The following is a 24,816-nucleotide window of genomic DNA, read 5'->3' on the forward strand; positions in this document are numbered from 1 at the left end:
TCCAGGCATATGCATGAATAGATTTTAAACAAATCACACACACACACACACATATATATATACAGTATATATATACTAATATTTTACTTACATTTACCTTTTTTATATAGGCTACATGATTTTTATTTATTTTTTAATACCTGCGACAATAAGGATTAAACACAAACATAGTCTTCTTTTTATCAATGTCTCCTCTCAGTGACTGGAATGACATGTGAAAACCATAATTTTGTTTTGCAATACTCCCTCTGCTGTAATGAAATACCATTGTAACTATTTTTAAGTGTTTCAATTAGCCGACTGTTTAAAAAGTTTAGCTATTTCCTAAGTTCCCAAAGTGGGGTGCGGGTACCCCCAGTGGTACGCAAATTGTCATAGGTGGTCCGTGAATATAAATTAAAAACAACGTGACAACAGTGGAGACTAGAATATAAATAGAGCAGCAGTCAGGAGCCTCCATGCATTGCTCAAATGACACATTGACCTGTGTAAGACTGCCCTCTAGTGGTGACGGAAAAACAATCAAAAAAGCGCAAATATGACGAGAGAAACGTTGATTTGCACTAGAAAAACCTGCTGTAAAGACTTCTTCTGCCCTCTACCATTACGTACTTGTGTGAAAGTGAATTTTTCAGCTTTGACAAACATGAAAACAATATACAAAACAAGACTTTGCGTGGAGAACAATCCTCAACCTCACGCTTTTCATTAAGTTGTAGTGAGTTGTATTTCACAGTTTTAGAGGGATGACAGTAGGGTAATTAAATAAATTGTAATAATTCAAAATAAGATGTCTTGTGTGCTTACAGATTATTATTATTATTATTATTATTTTATATTATTCAACAGGATAGGTAAAATTCAGAGACAAATTTCACTGTGGGGCTACATTTTACATGACATTACATTATTATGTTTTTTTAAGTGTGCAGGAGTAGGGGGTACATGGCTTCGGGTTAAATCTGAATGGGGACGGGACTTTAAAAACTTTGGGAACCACTGAGCTATTTTAAAAGTTCCAACTGTGACATAAAATCTATTTTGGCAGGTCTTATCAGCGGCTTGTCTCAGAGACATTCCCTACTTTCTACACTAGGTGGCACTGTTGTCACTCTTAAAAAATCCAGTAACAAAAACAAAGGTTTGAATTTTAGGTAAATGTTTGCACTCTTTCCCTGCTTTGTTCAGCAGTTTCTTGTTGGCCTTGGGGCAATATTTTCCTTCACAATAATATAAATTGTTATGTTTTGTGTCCATGTTTTTCTATGTGATGTTTGATGGCTACATGCGGCGTAAGTGCAACCAGTGCCGCCCGCCTGGGAGATTCCAACTCAGAAACGAGCCGCCTCCTCCCACTCAGTCTCATGCACGGGGCGTCCATGTTATACACGGGGACTGTGAAGCCAGCAGACATGAGACGTTTCTGTGACAGGGACGACCAACTTCACTGCTGAACACTGTGTGTGTGCTCGCGTTGCGTTTACGGACTCCATTAACAACCTTTCGACGGGCTTTCTCTGTGTTTACAGCTCCAAACTCGGCCTCACATTTCGGGTGACCCGGAGCTCTGCTGCTGCTGCTGCTGCTTTCTTTGCTAACACAAGCTAACCGCTAGGTAGCAATTAAGCATTGCACCGTTGTATCTTCTTCAGCGTTGCACGCTGCTGGTGCTGTTGTTGTTTTGTGGCTATGCGGTTTCACGCAGAACTTTTAAATGACAGCCGCTCACCGTGCTAGCTGGCTGGCTAACACCGCTGCCACCTCCCTTCGACCGTTCACTGGCATCCTGGGCTAGCCAAGCTAACTACTGTGCGTCTACTATAGTGGGAACTAAATACAGGAATACACCGTCGCCTCAATGGATCACATGTCCATCATTACCCAAGTTTCTAACCCAAAGGAGGAAGAAGTAATATCCTTCAATCAGGAAAAGGGTAAGTTTAAAGTGACTCTTTTCTCTGCTGACGTTAGCTGGTATTGGCGCTTTGCTAGCTGCTGTAGTTCACACACTGGTTGCGTGTGTGTCAAAACAACAAACACATCATGTTATTTAGTTTGCCAACTTTTTTTATTTTTATTTTTTTGTAGCAAACATCAAGTTAATGACTAGTGGCTTGTCCTGGAATAGTATATGAATGACTGTCAGCTGCTCCAACGTTAGTTAATGAGGGATGTAAAGGCTGCATATGGCAGGGAAAGTTGTCTCTGAGAAACCTGGTGCATGCTAATTAGAGTTGGGCGATCTGGTCCAAAACTCATATCTCGATATTTTTTACTTAAAATGGCAATATGTGGTAAAAATCTCGATATCTTTAGCTCAGTAAAGTACTACCAGAAATCCAAAACTGGGTTAAATTTGCTGATGGATAATGCCACACAGGAACATTTATTAACAAAAAGCTGCACAATATGTGACACTTATGGCTTTTTTTCCGACTAGTACAGTGCCCATCGGAAGTATGTATTCATTTAGTGGGAGCTTAAGTAGAGTTCTCAGTTATGGCCAAATTAGTATGTGTTTGAAAGTTGGATGTACAAAGAGGAGGCTGTATTTGCGGGTGCAAAGTAAAATAGTGTGTGCGATTTCCCTGGTTTAATTCTATGGAACATGTGCATGATTAATGTTTGTTTGTTTTTTACTGATTTTTATGTTATTTTTTTTTTGTATTTTTCTGTAATGTGTGTTTTTTGGAGTCATTGTGTATTTTTTATATACTTCTGTTGTCTTTTTGTGCATTTTTTGTATAATGTTTTTTGTTGCCATTGTAGTGTGATTCTGGAGTCATTTTGTGTATTTTTGTATCAATATTTAATTTTGTGTATTTTGAGTTATTTTCATATTTTTAGTGTTGTTTGGTGTATTTTTCTGTAATGTATGTTTTTTGGAGACATTTTGTGTGTTTTTGGAGCCTTTTTGTATATTTTTTGTGCATTTCTGTTTGTCATTTTGTATACTTTTTGTATACATATTGTTCAGTTTTTGTTTTAATTTACTCATTTCGTATATTTTTATTATAAATATCGTGTGTGTGTGTGTGTGTGTGTGTTACTCGTTACTCCTCCGTCGGCTCACACACATGCACGCGTTTCAGCCGCGCACATGCATGCACCGTTACTCACATCAGGTTGAAATGCGTGTCTCATGCCCAACGCGTGAGACGCTATAAGGGACAGCACATGTGAGTGAGGCTTGTTTAGGGAAAGATTTTGTTTGTGACGCACTTGGACAATCCATTTCACTGTGCTTCTAATGCTGTTTTGAGAAGTAGCAAAAGCAGAAACTCCTAAAACAAGAATAATAATTGAAAAAAATATATCAATATAGGCCTACTGTAATTGTCTGTATTGCCTAAATAGAAATTTTGATATATCTTGAATCAGGATATATTGCCCAGGTCTAGGTGCCTGTTGAGCTTTGTTTGAGACTTTTTTTTTTTTTATAGTTTACATTTTCACATCTGCCACTCTTATATTCCATCCATTGTCATTCATTCATAGAAACTATTTAGAACTGGAGTAAAAAATCACCTTTGTGGAATGTACTAAAGTGCTGTAGCTCCTTTAACAGACCGGGGCGCAACCCACACTCTGGGCACACTTGTAGTGGTGACACTTTGTTTCAATAATTCACATAAGTCAACATCAGCATTTTTATGTGACACTTCAGTGAGACAGGCGCGACAGTAGTCACCACCACAGGAAGTTTCTTCATATTGTGTCAGAAGCCATAAACCGCTAATTTTCAACTCTTGTGAAAATAGCTTCCCAAATAGCCCATTTAATCGAACAGTTTTCTAACTTTGTATACTTTAAAAAAAAAAAGAAGACGAAGAAGAATTTCTGATTTGAATTGTATTGAATAGCAATTTCATGTGATTGTTCATAAACCTGTAAATATGCACACACAAAAAAAATATTTTGATTAAAAGTATAATATTTGTATTATTATTTTGGAAATACTGTAAATCATTTTGTAAAACGTAGACAATATGCATTATTGAAGAACACTTTAATAGTTATATTTGACATCTTTTTAAATTGAGGAAAATTGTTTAAAAGGTTCATTCATCATTATCATGAATGTAGGTTTTTTTTTTTTACAACTTATAAAACTATTACGGTACATTGAATAATACAAACTTAATATAATGCCTACAATTTAAAACTTGACATATGCAAAACAAAAACAAACAAAAACTCTTTGTTTGTTTAGAGCCATTAAATTATGTGTTATGAACTCGTCAGGAAACAGCACATTAACTACATATTGCTACTGGAATTTGTATCAGCTGCATTGGTAATAAAAACTTTTGGAGAAGTTTGTTATATATTTACCTGTAAAGGTTATTTAACTGGTTAAGAATAGGTAAACTATCTCAATCTGATAAGGAACATCTTTTATATTCATAACAACATCAGCAAGTTGTTATTAATGATTATTTTTAAAACAAATGAATTATCTGTTGTGCTGTTACTGTTAATTATAATGTTGTGAAGGATTATTTAATTTAGTTTAACCTGAGCCATTAAAAGGTAGCTGCCATTGATAAAGGTGCTGACAGGCAATAGAAGGAAGCCAATAAAAAGCTCGTGAACATTCTGAGCTTTGAGCTCACAAGTATTGTGAAGGGATGCAAGATTGTGTAGTGATGTAAGTCATGTGGTGTAATGTTAGCTAGTCACATCTGTTAACATCTCCGGTAGATAAAATACAGATGTTGTTTCAGCCTGATTTCTGACTGTTCTGTCAAATGTTTGTTTATATGCCGGGAAAGTGCATGACCGATGACATACAAGATTACAAGATAAAAACCTTTCCTCCCACATCACCCCTGTTCCTCATTACAAAACAGTTTATGTCAACATAAACTGTTTAAAAATCAATAACATTATTAAGCAGAGTTTGAAATTAACAATAACAACATTAAAGGGGACATATTATGCTATTTTTCACCCATTTCCATTTGTTCTAAGAAGCCTAACATCGTAGTATTTGAGGTTTATTTTCCCAAACTCGTCTGTTTTCCAGAGTTTTAGCCTCTGAAAAGTGACTTTCTGAGCAGTTCTAAAATCGGGCGGTTTAGGGTCCTACTTATGCATATTCATGAGTGGGCGTGTCTATAGTTGCTGACTTCATGCCTTGCTCTTTTACGAGGGGGGACCAGTGATCACCAAAGTGATTTTATTTTTGCTATCTACACACTGTTGTTAATGTTTTCTGCCAAAAAACTGCACATTACAGTAAAACACATGGCTTTTTAAATGGCTATTGTTATTGTGAGTCCATTTCAGCGCTTCAGGGTCCGTGTTTATCTCAGCAGCAGTCATTCAACTCTCACCGGAGTGTTAAGCTGCTAAGTCACTTTTTTTCCCCTCCTCTGCTCTTCTAACTACAGGTATAGTACATTTAATGTGATAATCATTTATTTTGTACAACTGTTGCGTCGCATTGTGTCACCAACACGTCAGATCAGCGATACGAGGCAATATAACAGGTACTAAAAATGTGTATGGTAAATGGTGCTACACTGTTGCTGTCCACTGCTCCTCAGGTAGGGGTTAAATGCAGAGAACACATTTTGTGTATGTAGCTTTACATAAATACATATGACAATAAAGTAGAATATATATTCCTTTTTACTAGAACGGCAGGTTACACAGAAGTGTCTGAACACATATCACTGCGCCAATGCACCAAACCACAAGATGCGCTGGAAACCACAAGAGCGGAGTAATCGCCGCATGAACAAATAGTGCTTACACTACATTGTACGCTCACTGTGGAGGTGCGGCACTGGCAGCAGGCAAGTTCTGTATTTAGTTTTATCGGTAGCCATCACTCCTTCGCTAGCAAGAAAAACATTGGTGGACTTAAGCAAAAGTTTTTATCAGGTTGGGGTTGGAGATACCAGCGGAGGGGAGGGGAGGGTATATTCTTTCCCGATGTCACAAATGTAGAAAATTTGAAACTGAGCATTTTTCTGTGTTGTACGACTTACACAGACCACTAACAAACAACTGGATGGATTTATTTCAAATTTTGTATGCCGGTGGACACTCAAGTTACCTAATATGTGTTAAAAAAGACTGCAAAAGTGGATTCCTCATAATATGTCCCCTTTAAATCAAGAATAGGATTAATGAAAATCTCCCTCATAAGCCATAGAGAAAAAGTGTGCCTTTAACTTGGATTTAAAAATGTACATATTTGATGCTGACTTCAGATCTTTACTGGTGAAAGAATCGGTACTTTATCCTTTAATCACGGTATATAAACAAAATCAAATGATCACCACTAGGGATGTAACGATTCACTCAACTCCCGATACAATTCGATTCACGATATGATTCTTTCACGATTTATTTTACAAAATGGGAATGTAGACAAATAATAACTGAAAAATATTCAAATATTCAAAAAATTCTGTACTATTTTCCTTTTATTTTTCATTGTCAAAAGAATCCCTTGATAAACTATTCAAAACAATGCAATTTAACTAAAAAATAATGTTGAATGAAATAAATAAAGGAATAATACAAATGAAGAAGAAGCCTATTAATTTAAATTCTGGTTCTATAGTAAACAATGCAAAACTGCATAGTAGTTCTTTTTCTTTTTAAAAGTGCAACTGAAAATGTATTTTGTGCCTTAACAATTGGACTTTAAAATAAAAAAACAGGCATTGCGTTGTATTTACGTCAGATATTTGTTTGGACCAGCAGAGGGCGCTGGTAACCCAGTGGTCGGTTGGCATGCAGCTATTCTTGCAGTGAAGAAGAGATGCTATGCGCTAGCAGACAGAGCTAATAGAAAAATGTGACTTTTACAGATATTCCTGTAATATTACAAATATTCTTTTGGTGCTAAAGGGGTAAGGAATAATTTATGAACATGTTTAAGAGTAGAAGGCGGCCAGAAAGAAAGTAGTAGCAGATTCCGCCTGCCGCCTCCGCTTCTGGACAAGAGAAGGATAAATATATATAGCGCCCTCTGCTGTTTAAAAAAAAAGTACTGCGATTCAATTTTCAGAGAATCGATTGATTTTTAACTGCCTTACGATTAATAGGGATGTAACGATTAATCGTAAGACAGTTAATAGTATAGTATTTTCTAGACTGTAGACAAAAAAAATTGTCTACAGTCCTATTTTGGAAAATAAATCGTGAGAGAATCGTATCATGAACCCAGTATCGTGAATCGAATCGTATTGGGCGTTAAGTGAATCGTTACATCACTAACGATTAATCATTACATCCCTAATCACCACACTGTTTGCTTTTCATTTATGGGAAAATTAAGTGTTTAAAATGCGGGTATATTGGTGTCCAGTAACTCGTAAATTTTTATTTTTTATTTTTTGTTCTGTTTTTCCATTGTACCTTTGACGTGGTTTGTAGTTGAGTTCATGTTACGAGGGACCAGAGTATCCACAGATTCCCATTCCTGGGACACTTGCAGGTTACTTTTGGTCCATGGGGTGTGTATCAGTAACGCTTCTCAAACGTCGCTTGTCAGACCAACAGTAAAGTGAGAACATAAGTCTTTCAAGCTTAACAATGCTATTTCCTGCAGGCCTGCAAAAGTAGCCCTCAGTAACCACCAATGATACTATATGACTCAAATATGAGTGGGCGTCACAGGAAGAAGGAATAATGGCAAGTATGGAAGAGTTCAGGGAGATTTCCTCCAGTATGGGTTTAATTACCATTAACCTGTAAATATTAACAGTTAAAATTGCTGATTAAATTACCTGTAGTCACATGAAAATCTGTAATTAATAGTGATAATTTGCATTGTTGCACCCAATAAAGTATTCAAAAATAATAAACTTTGCCTTTTTATAGTAAAGACAAAGCATAATGACAACATATTATTTTTAAAAGTGAAATATTTTACAAAACAGGTTCAAAGCAAAAACATTGATCAGTAATGAATAATAAGGGTGTAAGAAAAAATCAATTCAGATATATTGTGATTTTTTTTTTTCCAAAAAAATGTCCAAATCAACTTTTTTAATCATGTTTTTTTTAACAAAAAAAACAAAAAAACATTTTGATTCAACATAATGCATAGCATGTAAATGGTGTCAGTGAACCACATCAGACCTTGTTAAATTAACCTCACTCCGTAATGCATTTTAGCTTGGAAGTTGATTGCACTTTATTTTCATAAAGCATACTGAGCACTTTTACAGATGTTTTTTTTTTTTTTTTTTAAGCATTTCCGAAATGATCAGAATCTGTTGTAGAAGCAAAAGTTAAACTTTTTTGAAAAATATCATTTAACAGTTTGATAAACGTACCACTTGTTTTTGACATTGGTACTTGAATTATAGTTTACCATTTACTTGTTCTCACAAGTTTAAAAATACCATTTTGTACTTGTAAAAAGAAAATTTGTAATTGTTCATAGCGCGATGTATATCGTATTGTATAGTATCGGGATATATTGTATTGTGCCATGCGAATTGTATCGGAAGATTCATGGCAATGCACACCCCTCATGATAACTATGAACAGAATGCAATTATTTTCATTACTTTACATTTTGTTAACTCAATCTTTCAACAATGTAACTTTTTAGTTTTTTAAAAAAATTTTCTTCTTAATGTTACCATTACAAAGGCACACCATACAAGTAATAATCAGTCTTTACTATGAAATCTGAAAATCCTCCATAGTGTTCAGGGACCAATGTTTATCGTCACCACATGTGACTTATCTCACAGTCTCATGAAACTTTTGCTATTTGTTGTTGTGCAAAATAAATATTGGGACTGACTGTCAGCTTTCTTTTGTCTTGCATCTCAAATGCACTGGGTTATTATTAGTAACAGGCTAAGTTACATCCTTAAACTTTGGCTGCTCCCGTTCAATGCTGCCAGTGGATTGTGGTGTATTTCTCAGCTACATCATCAGGTTATTTGTGTTAAAGTGATTCATTTTTTAAACTTCTCCCCAAAACTGGCATTGCTTTTAAGGTAAAAAGCAACAAAAATGTGGCTTTGTAAAGGAGTGTGAAACCTGAGCATTTACACCCCTCAGTTTCATATGTGATACCAGTGTTGGGAGTGTTTAGATTTATTGGGGGTTGTTTTTATTTAATTTGTTTTTGTCTGGAGGAGTCCTTTTGAGTCACTTCATGACGTAAAATAATGAAGTCGGTTTTCCTTTTTCCTACATTAAATATACAGTATGTGACAATTACTAATCATGTATTTTGAAACGTATACAATTTCCTGTGCTCTTTTCTAACCTGTAACATGTCACCATCCTTACACAAGTCTTATTTTGTTGTAATTGTTGGTTGGAGAAATACACAATGTTAAGAATGACACAACCTGATTAGCAAAACAAAGTAGAGCTCTTATGTTTGGTTTTCAAGATGTTTCCTTACCTGAAGAATGAGTCCGACTCCTCTTTAAACCTGTATTTTATGTTTTTCTAAACACTTAAAATGACAATTTACTGTGAGCTGACAAGTACCGTATGAAGTACATTATTTTAAAACAGGGGTGCCCCATCCTGGTCCTCAAGGGCCCCTATCAGCATGTTTTAGATGTTTCCCTCTTCCAACACACCTGATTCAAATGATTAACTCACCTACAAGCTCTGCAGAAGCCTGATTACGATCCTGTCATTTTAATCAAGTAGGTTGGAAGAGGGAAACATCTAAAGCATGCTGGATAGGGGCTCTTGAGGACCAGGATTGGGCACCCCTGTTTTAAAAGAATATACATATTATATTGAAAAGAAAATGTAGTTGAGGTGAATGACCAAACGTGAACCCCATCCCATCAGCTGTTTGTTGTTGAGGATCTTGAGGTGTTCTCCACCGTTGTTTGCCATGGCTCCAAACAGTCTGGTAAAATAAAAAGAGCACCTTTGCTTTCAGTAGTCATCTAATGGCTGTCTTACGACATGTGTCATGCCTTCAGTGCTGGTTTTACTGTCGAGGTCTATATATAGACGGACTGCCCTGTTGGTCAGGATGCTGCTGACCTCAGGGCCAAGAAAAACAGTCTGTGCAGAGGCAACAATGAACATGTTGAACTGCTTACTTCCATATCTTTAAGTATTGAAGCACATAAATACAATTCTTCAAACAACAACTGATTTATTTTGAAAAATATATATATTATTTATTTATGCATTTTTACATTTTGATAGTGCTTTGAGATGACTTTTGTTGTAATTGGCGCTATATAAATAAAGTTTAATTGAATTATTTAAAAAGCTTAATAATTTCCCCCATTTTTTCTGCTTGATACTGCTCCATCAATGAGATGTTTTTCTAAAATAAGTTTTCTAAATAAATAATAAGATGCAATTGTAATTCCCTCATTTCAGTCATTATCTGAGACTGAAGAAACTCCGTGCCAACTTTTTTACTTCCGATACGATTCCGATATTGCTGTGTTTTGTGTTTTGGGCTTTTCCTATATTATTACGATAAGTCATCAGCACGGATCATACATACTTTACTTTTATTACTTATTTTGAACTATGGAATCTTACAAAAGGCTTTATCAAAAGGCTTTATCAATTGATATTACTTTTGCTGACATCGGGCCGATATCAACATCAGAGTGGGACACCCTTCTCTTTCTTGACTTGACCCATTCCTATGCCAAATATAATACAATACAAATTCATAACTTCAACTAGTGCTATGGAATTCAGAATATATGTGTGTGTGTGTATATATATATATATATATATATATATATATATATATATAATGTAGAGGTGTCCCGATCCAATATTGATATCAGATATTGGTCCGATATCAGCCAGAAAACGAATATCGGATTTTATCGGACTGCATCGAAAATCACAGATAAAAGCTTTCCGATAAAATATTCTGCTCCAGCACTTCTATCCATAGATAGTGTGGTTCACACTCCAACACAGTAACCTACTGTTGCTGACTATTGTTCTGTTTGAGTAACATCACTTGATCAAGACTTTTCTAGCATTCCACACTACAAAATAAGTAATAAAAGTATGTATGATTCATGCAGATATTGTATCGGATCGGTATCGGGCAACATGCAAGGCTGCAATATCGGTATCATATTGGAAGTGAAAAAGTTGTATCTGGACATCCCTAATATAATGTAAATAAGAAAGCCCAATAATTGTATTTTCAGCCACTATTATAGATATTCTGTCAAATTTTAAGGCTACTTTGTCTCTATTTTCAACATGGTAAGCATACATTAACTTCTTCTGTTCACTTGTTCTATTCATGGTTTACCTGAACAAATAACAAATAATAACTCTTACACTCAATTCAAATACTCCACAAACCTAATGCTTGTGTACTGTGGGGAAAATAATCAAGGTTTCCTGAGAAAACACAAATTTACACATTAAAAAAAAGACCTGCTAGTTTAAATATATGTAACATGAAAATGCTTGGAACTGGATTTGAACTTGTATCTAAATATTTTTAAACTACTTTAACCAACGTGTTAATATTGCTTGTTCAAAAGCAACAAGTAGTAACATTAGATATTGATTATTTTCTTATTTATTTCTTTTTGCAAATTATAAATGTTTTATAAGGAAAAAAATTACAACTTGTCTTCATAGTTTAAAAAATAAAGGGTGTATGTTTTCGTGGGATTAATGCAGTTTATTCCTGCTGGTACGATTTTCTTATTTCTTTGTGCATTAGTGTGATCATCATCAGCCCCCATGGCAAAGGGATACAATTAACTTTACTTAAAGCACTTTCCAATGTGATGGTCCAGGAAGGGAAGTCCCGCACTACATTTAAATTGACCAAAAAATATAGAGTAACAGAATATGCAGATGTTGTGAAAGACCTGCTAGGTCAGTGTAAGGGAAGCTGTGTGTGAGATGTTAAAATGTGTGAAATAGTTGCAAGGTGTTGAGCTTTCTGGTGCTTCCCGTCAGTAGTTGACGGTTGTCGGGTTTATTTGAAGAATTATTAATTTAAGGTAGTCATTGTCCTGAGTGCTTGTGAGGTCATTCATAGAATATAAAGCTGAGTAGAAGCTAGTCTGAGTGTCCTCACCACTGGTAGGAGGAGAGCAAAGAAAGGCCCACCCAATGAGAAGTCCTGACCACCAGACCAACGCCTGCCCGAGGACCACACAATAGCAGAACCCAAGTCTCAGAGGTGCAGGGCTGAGAACCCTGGGATTATGTTTTAATGTCCCAGTCCATATGTTTGGACTCCTGATGCTTTTCATAAGCAGTTTGTTCTGGAATCAAAACTGTAATTGTAATGATGAGTCACAGAAAGCTGGAAGATGCAGTATTTAGCCGCATTCAGTTAATGACACTGTGCGTAACTGTTGTCTGACAAAAACAAAGACTTGCTACTATGTATTTAATTAAACTCCGACTTTATAATTGGTTCTCTTGATTTCAATTTAAAGGGTATTGTAATTACTTCCCTGTTTAATGGGCAGAGTGGTAACAATGGTATATAAGTGCTAGTGTTTTCTGTTTTATGCAGTGAAATGTTCTCTTACTAAATTCTGACAGGTTAATGCTGGTTTATTTCTCCAGCTTTATGTTTTCCTTTTATTTATACAGATGGTACAGACCTGTTTTAGACAAATTTAATATTTCTAACATGCTTGTGCTTGAGGTTGTGTTCTATAAGTGTACATGTTACAGAGACTCAATATTTGAATAAGGTCATTGAGTGACACAATGTCAAGATGCCAAAAGCCATGACATCATGCTGTTTGCTCCTCTCTGGTTGTCGGTTGCAAAGGCATTCTGGTGGGGGTGAGGGTAAGGGAGTAATGGGTGGAGAGGAATGCAGCCTTGTATAGGCTCAGGGGGGTCAGGGAGCCTCCCACCTCTCTCCTCCTCTTCCTCACTGCATGCCCAGGCTGCTTTAGTCACTCACCTGCCAGCTAACACGTGGAAAGCAAATTGTAGCCTTGCTTTCAAAATGGATTCTCCTGTGAGGTGATGGGATGTGTAACTGAAGGCGGTCCATGCAACTCCCAACTTGCCACTATTAAAAAAAAAACAAAAACAAAAACAAAGCAGTTTCTGATTCAGGCACCGCTTCATAGTAATGGACATAGAGGCAATGCCCTCATTTATTAATGGCCCTATTTATCAGCCGTTCACTCATATCTGAGTGTACAAAGTGCGTTAGATCATATTCAGGCAATTCTGATGTGAGCGTACGTTATGATCAGATCTCACTTCAGCTTTAAATCTAATTAAACAAAATAAATTGAATTAGCAAAAAGCCCATGTCATTACTATTAGTATTACCGGTTCAACGGTACACACACACATGGAAGTGCAGCAAGCACTGCTTCTGCTCTGTACTAAACCGGGGGAGCGCTGCTATGAATCATGCATGCTTTTAAAATGTAAAGTATACCATAAACTTAATCAGTAATATGATGAAGTACAGGTGAAATTGGCTAAAGGCATATTAAACACAGACCAGGGAGAACATTTAGTCATTAAAGGCTTTCTTTAAAGGGTTTTGTAAATTTATTTTAACGTGTTATGTATTGCCTAAAGCGTGCAGACAACTGATTAGAGGTGTCCCGATCCAATATTGATATCGGATATCAGTCCTATATCAGCCAGAAAACGAATATCGGATTTTATCAGACTGCATCTAAAATCACCCATATAATCTCTCTGTTCTATCCATGTTGTGTGGTTCACACTCCAACAAAGTAACCTACTGTTGCTGACTATTGTCTAACATTCCACACTACAAAATAAGTAATTATTTTTTTGTTAAAGAAAAAAAAAGTAAAACAATAAAGTATGTATGATTCATGCTGATATCGGATCAATATCGGTATCGGCCAATACGCAAGGCTGCAATATCGGTATCATATCGGAAATTTAAAAAGTTGTATCGGGACATCCCTATTTTTAAATACTGGTACCTGATTGTAACTTGTTTTTATCAACCCATGTTTACATTTGAGCAAACGCGATATGTTAAAGCCTGTTTTCCACCCACCAGAGCAATATGTGTGGTAATTAGAAAAGTTTCAATGTTCATACTTGCTGGATTTCAGCAGGTCAGCAAAGTTCCTGCTCAGCCGTTTATTCACTGGACATTCTTTGTGCCCCTCTGGTTGTTTTGACAGCGTCCCAGTCAAACAGCAGCTTAAAGAGCAAGAGGAGCCGCAGCATCTTCAGCACATTCCTTTGCTGCTTCCGCAACTATAATGTTGAGCCTCCAGCCACAAACACCAGCGCCCTCCCTCCACCTGTGGAGGAGAATGGATCGCCTCCCAAGGTGAGCTGCTGCTGCTGCTGCTGCTCCTCCACTAAACCCAGTCTACAAATATCAGTCTGCAGGTTTATTTGTGTTTTCTAGTTTTTGTTTGTTTACTGTGAAACTTTGTTTTCTTTCCTGTCGTTCTTTACCCCTTACCTTATTTCTGTATTTGTATCTGTCTCTCTTGTGTTGTAGTGTGACCAGGTCGAGGTCATCCCTGTTCCTAGTGTATGTATTGGCTTTTATTTCTGTTCATTTGCATGTAGGCTGAGTGGGAAGGCGCTGGCTGATCCTTTCTGTGTGTGGGTTCTTCCAGTACTCCACTAAGAGCTTTAGCTCTGCTACTGTACTGTTGTCTAATATCAGACGTAACACAGGCAGAAGAGAAAAGGAAAGGTGTGTGCGCTCCTGTGGGTTTGAGTGATGGCTCGGTGCTTGATCTGCAGAAGTCACACTCACCGGTTTGCAAAGATGATGAAAAACTAACAGGGAAAACTGCTTTGGTCACATCTGCTACTCATCAAGGTGGTGTAATTACAACAACGTGTCCACAAGTGACTGCATTTCATTGCATTTTGATTTGGCACTGTTTAGAATACAACAAAACTTAAAATCAACAGTGGATGGACAGTAATAGAAATCAACACACTTTGGAGGCCCTTCACACTTCATTGTAAAGCGACTTTGAGTACCTAGAAATACGCTTTATAAAAATTGAATAATAATAAGAAAATTAAATCAAGACAAAATAAAGAAATGTCAAGACTCCAAAAACTTTGAAACGGAGCAGAAAACGGGAAAAAGAAAAACATTAACATTGAAAGTCAAGCAATAAAAAACAACAAAAAACAGAACAAAAAGCCACCATTGTTTGGTTATTCATTAAGGAGTAGGTTTTTGATAGAATTTTTAATTGAGCACAGTGAAAGTTTGCATGTCAAAACTCCTGCACTAAGACATTATTACATAATTAGCTGTTTCACTTTTTGTTCTTTAGGTTTCTAGAAAAAAACTGAAGCATTTAAGGTAAAAGATGAGGTTTGATCAATTCAGGGGTGCCCCACCCTCTCCCACCTACAGTCCTGTCTGATCTTGTGTCCCTGTTTTAAATATCCTTCAATATTAACCTGACAATGAGGGAAACCTGTTTAGTGTAAATATGTACAAGTAGTCTTACAATATTTTAATCATAAATACATCCTTCTAAGTATTGAAATTTATGTCACCTGTCCATGTTTGGAAACATTTAAATGAGGTTGATTTATATTCATGCATTTTTATGTAAATTGTTAGCTTGTTAGTCACTCGTATAGGTAACAGCTCAAACTTAAAAAAGAAGTAAATATTTGCATGATACAATTAGGCATGATTATATATTTTGTAGCTGATTAGATATTAGTTTCATATGGCTTTCATTGTTTTTCATGAATCCAAAATAACACATGAATAATTAGGCAAATATTAATGCTAAGTGGGTGTTGTGGTTGACCTATGTAGCCACTACAGCCAATGGGTCACTCTAGACATGGCTCAGTTTCATTATTTCTCTAAAAATGCATATTTATAACATACAAGTGTCTTATTTTGCTGGGCTTTTCATGTTTGCTAACGCTGGGTATTTTGGTGATTTTATTTATTTTATGCCTTTGCTTGCCTGCCTGTTTCTCTTACTGTATATTGTTCTTCCAGATTGGCATGTCTGATGTCTTTGTTTACATTATGCTCCCCACAGCAACCAGCCAAATACCTCCTACCAGAGATGAAAATATCAGATTATGGCAAAAAGTGTGTGGTGATTGATTTGGACGAAACACTCGTTCACAGCTCTTTTAAGGTAGGCCAAGACGCCGACTAAATAAAAAAAAAAAAAAGGTTTCATTAAGGTTCTGTTTTTGATTTTCCTGTTTAGCAAAATGTTACGAAATCAGTTGTTTGTCGTCTTCCACCTCGTGAACCAGTTTAAATATCTCTTTAGATTACTAATACTATTTTGTAATTTTCAGTCAGTACTTTTTATGATATGTTCAGTCATTAAGTTGCAGGATGTGAATGCTACATTGAATGGCAATATTCATGCTATGAAGGTGCTATTTTAACTGCTATATTCAATGTCATACAACCTAATCCCATGTTACCTTGTTTAACATGTTTGTTACGTTTTCTATTTAAAAAATCGCATGGAAGTGACCAACTATGAGTCGGTTTTCACTTTTCTTCAGTGTAAGTCAGACACGAGCGACTGGCAGCCCTCCGTCTAATTTTGTGCAGCTCCAATGGAAAAGCATACAACTACAGAAAACAAAAGCAAACATACACAAAATGTTTCATAACATTCAGAAAAACACACAAGGACAGCAAAAATACATTAAAATGACTCCAAATCCACAAAATGACAACAGAAATACACAGAATGACTCCAAAACAACATATATACAAAATGAGAAAAACATGCACAAAATGACTTCAGAAATATGAAAAAATGACTCTTAAACATACAAACAACAGACAAAATGACTCCAAAACACACAAACCTCTTTAATCTTTCCTATTTTGAGACTAAATTGGGTCAAAATTGTCTACATCCTGTAATGAATGTTGATCATTATGGCTCAGATCATTGGATAGTCACAGTTTTGTGACCCTGCTGTGATAAGTTTCCCATTTGTGGTGTGAGGGAATTGTCAGTCAGAGTTTTAAGCTTAGAGGGGCCTCTGCTGGTTTATTATGGTACTACAGGAAAGATCTGTCTTTCATTAACTTCTGTTTCCTCTCACAGCCAATCAGCAATGCTGACTTCATCGTGCCCGTGGAGATCGACGGTACCGTTCATCAGGTATTTTGCAAAGCTAATGAAACTGTTGGTGGTGTTTATGATTAAAAGTGCCATGAAGAAGGGTTGTTACCTAATTCAAGTAATCCAGGATAGGCTGTGTGTATCCTGGTTGGCCTATTCATGATTACTTGCACTGGGTGGCAGCCACTGGCAATGACAATGTTGTCCCAATGCAGAGTAAAAGTTTATTGGCTTTTTTTCTTTCTTTGCTTGGAACTACTGAGCACTATAAAGTGCCATTAAAGTTTATTGTTCAACCATTTTTTTATTTAAAAAAATTAAATTAATATAAAGTGATTTTGCATCAGTGTAGTGTAGGGCCCTATAAAATAACTTTTTTTCCACATACATTTTTTATAACTGTTTTTTTTTTTTTAATATTGATAGATAGATAGATAACTTTATTTCAGACTCAGGGTCCATAAAAACCAAACAAACAAACACACAAGCACATATAAAAAGGTCTAGCAGTCCAATTTTAATATATAATAATGATAATAAAAAGAAAACCATAATTAAACAAAAATGTATGTCAAAATAAAAGTGTACTCTCCAATTAAAAGGTAGATATATGTATTATTCTTCGTCTAACTGCTCCTTTTTAATTTTAATTATTATGGCGTTTCACTTACATTATGTCACTTTCTGCGTTTAACAGTGGATTCTGTTTTTATTGGTCGATTCTGTGATTCCATCCGCAATTTTGTTAATGTGGAAATTATAGGGCCCTATAGTGGGTAAAAGACTAAAGGACTAAATACTTATTTTATTTGTATATACGGTACAACTCTCACAGAATTTGGTTTCCAGAACATGTTCTTTTTCTCCCCAACTCAGGGTTTTTTTTTTTTTAACAGGTTAATTTGCTACTATTGGTCTTGATTCTGTTTTTTTTTTTTTGTTTTTTTTAAATCATAACTCTAACAAGGCTTCTTATTTAGTGTTGTTGTTTTTTTTTAACCCTCTCTAAAGCCTCTGTGTGTCCTCCTTCAGGTGTATGTGTTAAAGAGACCTCACGTGGATGAGTTTCTCCAAAAGATGGGCGAGCTTTTTGAATGTGTGCTTTTCACTGCCAGCCTTGCAAAGGTACGTTTGAAAATGGACATCTCCTTTTTGTTTTGACACGTGATACTGGTGGCACTATTAACACATACTATTTGTTCATAATCTGCTGTTGATCGTTCATCCTCCTTTTGCTCAGCTCTCCGTCTGTTATTTGTCTTTTATCTGCATGGGTAAGTTTTTAGACTGACATGTGGACCCTTATGACACAAAGTCCCCCTTTGTTGATTTAGATTTTTGTTCCCTTTATAGATTTTGTAAAATCAATAGTACCCTTTTTGTGTCAGAGTGGAAAAACAAGTCCCTGCAAAGTAAAATCTTGCCATTTCTGGCACAAAGAAGTACAAAGTGGCACCAGTAGGCATTGGTGGAGTGAAAGACGGGTCCAGTGTACTTGCACTAGTGGTCATTGACACATTAAGCTGTTGAGTTATTTTTGCAGTGAGCCCTGTAGGGGCCACAGGAGCTGACCCCTGCTCTAGAGGTTCAGCCAAGTAGAGGAATGAGTCCAGTGTCAGTGGCTCCTGTCCCTGTCGTGTTTAGATGTGTATGTCAAAGTAGAGCCCGTCCCATTAATCAGTGCAGCTGATTTTAATTATCACCGATTAATCGGCATCAGTCAATAGTCTGGCTGATTAATCGGTCGGGCTATAATCAGTAACTGTGTGGAGGTTCTGTCTCTCTGGACTATTTGCATTATCAGCAGTATAATGAGTGCATAAGTGCATTAGTTCACATTGTTAAAAAACAACTTTATGTGGAAGTCAAGGACACATCAAAGCGATTAGTAGACGCCTCTGAAGAAGACTGGCAGTTGACAGTCAAAACATGTTTGGAGATCAAAGTAACTTTCCTGCAAAAAAGTTGCCTTAATAATTTAAACCTATTAGTTACTTTTATTTTTTAACTTATCCACATCTACTGTTTGCAATTTGAGGAACTTTATTTTTGAAATGATTTTTACATTGTATCCTGGAAATACAGTTTGCCTTTTTTTTTTTTAATCATTGACTTTATAGTCCTTTTTTTGACAGTGTTACTATATAAAGTTGCTTATTTTAATGTAGTTGTGTTTGGCTTCTTTGTCTTGAATCATATTTTGGTTATTATAAGAATTTATTTATGTCCATGTACAGAATATATTCTCTGTATGTCAATGTTCTTTTTTATATATATTGGTAAATGCACATACATTGGATATCTGCTTTTAAAAAGAAAAACAGAAAAACTATATCAGCCTCAGTTGTAAAAATCCCACATCAGTTCTTGCTCTAGTTCAGTGGATCCCAACTATTTTCTTGTCGTGACCCCATTTTCATAACACAAATGTCCGGTGACCCCAGAGATTTTTTTTCTAGAATTAGTTTTTGATCATCTTTATTAAAGTGTGTAACCAATACAGAGTAGAAAGGATTAGTGCACCACCTTAGATATTTTTATTATACATTTTATTTGAACTAGAAAGTGTAAATATAGGATACAGTTTATTGTGATATGTATTTGAAAAAAATTTCATTACATTTCAGGAAACTCGATTTTAATTCCAGCCAAGCCCAAGTTTGAAAAACCCTGCTTTAGTTCAAAGATACCAATGTGATGGTTTTGTACTGCAGAATCAACCATGCAACTGCTCTTTTTTCCACTTTTTTGTATTTAAATCAACTTGACTTAGTCACCAATGTGTGTGAAACACCTACGTGTACTACGGTAGGTAAGAACTGTAGCCTGGAGGTGGAGTCAATCGTGTTTATGTTTAATAGAGTTGATCCTGAGCCAATCTCCTTATGGTACGAAACGAAAAAAAAAGTGCTTTGTGCGCAGTTTTTCATATTAATGCCCCTGCCTGTTGTACCTCCATGTGACATCGGTGTGTTTCTCTGGCACCAGTACGCAGACCCTGTGGCAGACCTGCTGGACCAGTGGAGCGTGTTTCGAGCGCGGCTCTTCAGAGAATCCTGCGTTTTCCACAGAGGCAACTACGTCAAAGACCTGAGCCGCCTTGGGCGAGAGCTCAATAACGTGATCATTGTTGACAATTCACCTGCCTCCTACATATTTCATCCAGAAAACGCTGTAAGTTTCCTGACTATTTGATTCCTCGGGGTTTGAGTCCAGGAAAAATGAGTTTATCCTTAGGACACAAGTGTGAAAGTCTGCAGCGTTCTAAAATACAAATGTACTATTTCTAACAGATGGTGAGGAAATGTATGTTTTTCATACAAGTGAAGTCAATGCTGAGGAAGCTACAAATCAGGACAGCATCAGACGATTATCTTAGCATTAATACAAGTTAGCATTCAGTAAATGCACTACTCCAGTCAAGTATGAAAATTTATTATTTTCCCTAAAAAATGCATTTTGTGGACTTTCTCACTTTATTCCACACGTTTCACTGTTTTTTGGCCAACATTAATTAGCCCAAAGTTGTTTGGGTTGGTCCTACAACCCCTCCTGGTGGTCATTGTGTGTATTACATGCTCTAGTCATTAGTTCCGTTTCACTTTATGTTTTGAGCTGGTCAACAGTACAGCCACGTGCTGGAAATTTCTAAGCCTTTAAAGCACAACCTTAGGTCCGTGAACATATGTGGGGTCACCTGGAAATTTGTTAAAAATAATTATTGATTCTTAATATATTGTAAATTTAACACAAATCTTAAACAACTGTATTCTATACTTTAAATTTCTCAAATCTAAATCTAGTTAAAATAAACTGCTGTAAAAAGAAAAGAAGAGAGGAAAAAAAATACAGTAAAAATATCTGAGTTGGTACATCTCATCATTTTTGTGCACTAATTCTGGCTACTCTGCATTTGTTACACAGTATAACAAACATGGTAATGGAAAAAACACTTTGAGGTCACCAGACCCGGTACTCTTGTATTATTATTATTTTTAGAAATTACTATCAAAAAACTTTTGACACGTTGCAGGCGTGACTCCATCTACAAGTTGAAGTTTGAGACTCAATTAGTCCAATTCTTTTGTGTCATAGTCTGGCTGCAAATGCTCAATAGAAATTTTAGAATTTAAGGCAGAATGAAAGACTCTGAGGGACACACAGGAATTCATGTGATTTGCTAGAGCTGGGGCCTTATTTATAAACGCAGTGTACATAATTAAAAAAAAGAAAGAAAGTGTACGCCAGCTGAAGTGTGCTTACCTAGACACACTTTTATAAATGAGGCCCCAGGACACAGTTGCTCTGTGTGTTCCAGTTTAGCCTTTTGTTGGTATTTCAAGTACGGCAAAACCTAAAGTCCTCCGAATGTGTTTACTTCTGTTTTTGTTTCTCCGCATTTACACGATCAACCTATAGAGCAGGGGTGTCAAACTCATGTCAGTTCTGGGGCCAAGTATGAAGTAGTTTGATCATTAGTGGGCCACAGATTTTAGGCAGGAAAACAAGCAATTTCAACATTAAGGTCCTCAAGTTTGTACTTATGAATGATATATAAAGTGTGTAAGGCAACTACAATATCCAGGCAATGTCTTTCACATTTTTATTCATTTTGTGACCAATTTTAGTTCAATTTGTGGGTAATTATGTGAAATAATTTAAGAAAATTTTAGTTCTTTGAACAATTAGAGATTTAAAATGACTGTAGTCATGCATGGGAAAATTGCCATCCTCCAAATATTGTGGAGTTTCATTGAATTTGTGTATTTAGAAGTGCTGGGAGATCTACAACTGAATTATTTAGTAATTTACACGACAATTTGTTTTTTCTGTCTTTTTTTTTTTTTTTTTTACTTTCTCTTGTAGGCCAAATTGGGGCGGATTTGGCCCCCGGGCCTTGAGTTTGACACATGTGCTACAGAGGCAACATATGCAGTTTTTGTTTTTCACCCACAAACATGTCATGACATCACAGACGGTGTCAAAGACTAACTGCTGTGGTTTATTGCTGTCGACAGGTCCCAGTTCAATCATGGTTTGACGACATGAACGACACGGAGCTTCTGGACCTGCTGCCTTTCTTTGAGGGACTCAGCAAAGAAGACGAGGTTTACGGGGTTTTGCAGAATCTGCGGGGCAGGTAGCAGGACACCACACATAACCACCACCACCATCCTTTCTACAAACCACAGCTCTCAGGCTCAGGCCCACCCTCCCTTCTCTACCAGGGTGAAACACTTCCAAGTCTCATGTTGAAAACCTTTCATTTCCTGTTGATTTGCTGCCTTCTCAATATTTCAGGTCCACTGTGTCTCACCAATTTAAAACAACAACAAAAAGAAGCACCGACGCGTGCACAGTGTCCTGACTCAATAACATTGGGGACAAAACACTAAGAGACCTGAACTCTGGTCTTTTTTCCCCTTCTCTACATCAGTGGAACTATTTGGTGTTTTAAAACCAAAAAAAAAGGAAAATAAGAAGACTTGTCAGAGACTTGTTTTGTAGTACCTCACAAATGTCTGAGAAGTTCCTCATCGTTGCTATGCAGGCAGTTTCTGGTAGTTAAAAAAAAAAAAAAGGACCATGATTCTTTTTTTCTTACCAAACGAAGTGCCTTGTGTGAATGTCGTTTCTATGGGGAATATTTTGTACGTGACATATTTCCAGAGTACTTCACACACACGACAGTATGCTTTAAAGTGGACACAGAAGCATCTTTCCGAAAAGGTTTTTACTTCAGTTTTATTTTTGTTAAAACCTGAAACGCTGAGCAAATGTCTCATAGTATTATTATTTTTCCCCCCTTTATGCTCGTGCCATTACATAGATGTGAATTTGGTTATTTTCTGCTTTTATAAACGTAGAAATGGTCAGTTTTATTTTAGGAAAGGAGTTTGTGAGCAGTTGATTATTAGAACCAGGTGCTCAGATGAACTTGACATTTATTGTTTTGTTTCTGCATATTACTCACCTTATAGATATTTTTTTTTTTTTTGCCAAATAAGGAAAATATTGTTTTTAACCTAGGCCTCATATCCTTACCAGTGTTAACGAGAACTGGTAATCTATTAGTTATATGATTTAACAGTATAGGCTTAGATCTTTTGACATGTAGATTTTAGTCGCTTTGTTTTATTCTTTTAAGATTGTTTTAATGAGGTTTTCCTCCATTGTTCAGATGTTTCTTTTTCTTTTGGCACAGCATCGATGCCTCTTCATTTTTCTCCGTGTTTTTCACATGTTCAAAGGTGTCTTTTGTGTCGTGTGGTCTGGGATGTTTAGAGTCTATGGGATTTTAGTGCCATTGTATTTCAGTTTTGTGTGTCTTAGGAGGCCAGATCGATTCGATAATTGTTTTAACTCTAAATTTTCCTCCTCATCCAGTGGAGAATGTGTGTGTGAAGTTGATCCCCAGCCCACAGACTGGCTTTTTTTTTTTTTTTTTAAATTTGCTCTTCACCTCAGTGCCTACATGTAAGAGGAGCTCAGCAAACCAAATGCTACAACATACGTTACCATTGCAATAACCTTGTGTAGGGTTGGTTTGGTTAGGTTGTATGGAGCACATGATGGAAGCAAAAGATTGGATGAAAAGTAAGGTTGGTTGATATATACATATTACAGTAAATCTTTCATTTTCAAATCTAATCCAAGAATGGGTTGTAGATCTAAAATTTACCCTAATTTTTTAGTAAAAAATGAACTGACTGTCTGTATTTATGTCAGATCACATGCAAGCTATGGCTAAATGTTTTTTCTCCTCATGGAAAAGGCGATGTGGATAAAATATAAACTCATGCATCATACAATTTTAAAATTCAATTTAAACAATAAGTCAATTGCCTTGACACGCTACATTTCTCAGATTGAAAAAAGGTACAATAAAGTTATCAGCATTAAATAAACAGGCAGTGACAGTAGAATAGTTCACGGGTAAATCTGTAAATGGAAGAGTACTAAGACACAGCCCTGTTGTACACCTGCAGGAGGTTAAGCGCTCGGAAACCTGTTACACAGCTTCCGCCAGGAATAAATATAAATAATTGCTCTCTGGTAAAGATAGTAGCTCTACCGACCAGTACAATGATTAACTTGATGACATTACCACCTTTAATACGTCTCCAGTATTTGTCCAGGGTGTAGTGTCACCCGTTGGGTGAAAAGGTAACAAAAAGTTGTGTGTGGCCCAGAGAAGGTCCTATGCTGCATTACGTGGTTTCTAGATGGAGGATGGAACGTACGACCTACACGCCTTCAAAGTTTTCCAGCATTTTCTTCCCAATTGAAAACGTGCTGCTTGACATTTCTGCTGGACTCTGGTGTTGCTAGTTATTGGGTGCAATGTGCTCACAACAGGGGAAGTTTTTTGGCGGTATCCTCTTGATGACAACCCGTCACTGAAAGAAAACCTTTGTACATTTGCAATATTTTTCTACCTGTGTTTTTTTGTTGTCAGTATTTGGTTTGAAATATTGCGTTTTACCCTCAGTTTCTAGCGCTTTTTTCTGTAACATCCCAGTTATTTGTCCTATCAGGGATGATTGTGTATTTGTTTGTACATCTTGGTTGTGCTCCCTTTAAAGATTTTTTTCTTTGCATACACCCTTATTTGTGTTAACACCAAAGTTACAACACTTGAGTTTCAGTCACTATGCGTTTTTTTTTTCCCCCCCTCACGTTTAAACACTTGTTGGCTTTGGGTGTCGTCAACCTACAAATCAGTTTTTTTTCCTTAATAAAAGTTTCATCTGAACATTTGTCGTGT

At 36.3% G+C, this 24,816-nt stretch overlaps 1 protein-coding gene across 2 annotated transcripts; it reads left to right on the forward strand.

Annotated features, from left to right (window-relative positions):
* Window positions 1-1,343: 1,343 nt before the first annotated feature.
* Window positions 1,344-24,804, forward strand: LOC114478958 (CTD small phosphatase-like protein). Of its 2 annotated transcripts, XM_028472328.1 has the most exons (8): window positions 1,344-1,934; window positions 14,121-14,272; window positions 14,450-14,482; window positions 15,987-16,088; window positions 17,031-17,087; window positions 18,081-18,173; window positions 20,037-20,222; window positions 22,067-24,804. In XM_028472328.1, the coding sequence occupies exons 1-8, from the start codon at window positions 1,859-1,861 to the stop codon at window positions 22,190-22,192; spliced, it is 825 nt and encodes a 274-aa protein (XP_028328129.1). In that variant the 5' UTR covers window positions 1,344-1,858; the 3' UTR covers window positions 22,193-24,804. The 2 variants fall into 2 exon arrangements, with proteins under 2 accessions (XP_028328129.1, XP_028328131.1); XM_028472330.1 differs by lacking the exon at window positions 14,450-14,482.
* Window positions 24,805-24,816: the final 12 nt, after the last annotated feature.

Source organism: Gouania willdenowi, chromosome 17 (assembly GCF_900634775.1).
Source record: "Gouania willdenowi chromosome 17, fGouWil2.1, whole genome shotgun sequence".
NCBI lineage: Eukaryota > Metazoa > Chordata > Actinopteri > Blenniiformes > Gobiesocidae > Gouania > Gouania willdenowi.

Bases quoted from the DNA above. Each gene is read 5' to 3' on its own strand.
- LOC114478958 (XM_028472328.1), top strand. From the start codon at position 1,859: ATGGATCACATGTCCATCATTACCCAAGTTTCTAACCCAAAGGAGGAA. The intron at 18,174-20,036 runs GTACGTTTGAAA...CTCTGGCACCAG, and splicing joins TCACTGCCAGCCTTGCAAAG to TACGCAGACCCTGTGGCAGA. The intron at 20,223-22,066 runs GTAAGTTTCCTG...TGCTGTCGACAG, and splicing joins TATTTCATCCAGAAAACGCT to GTCCCAGTTCAATCATGGTT.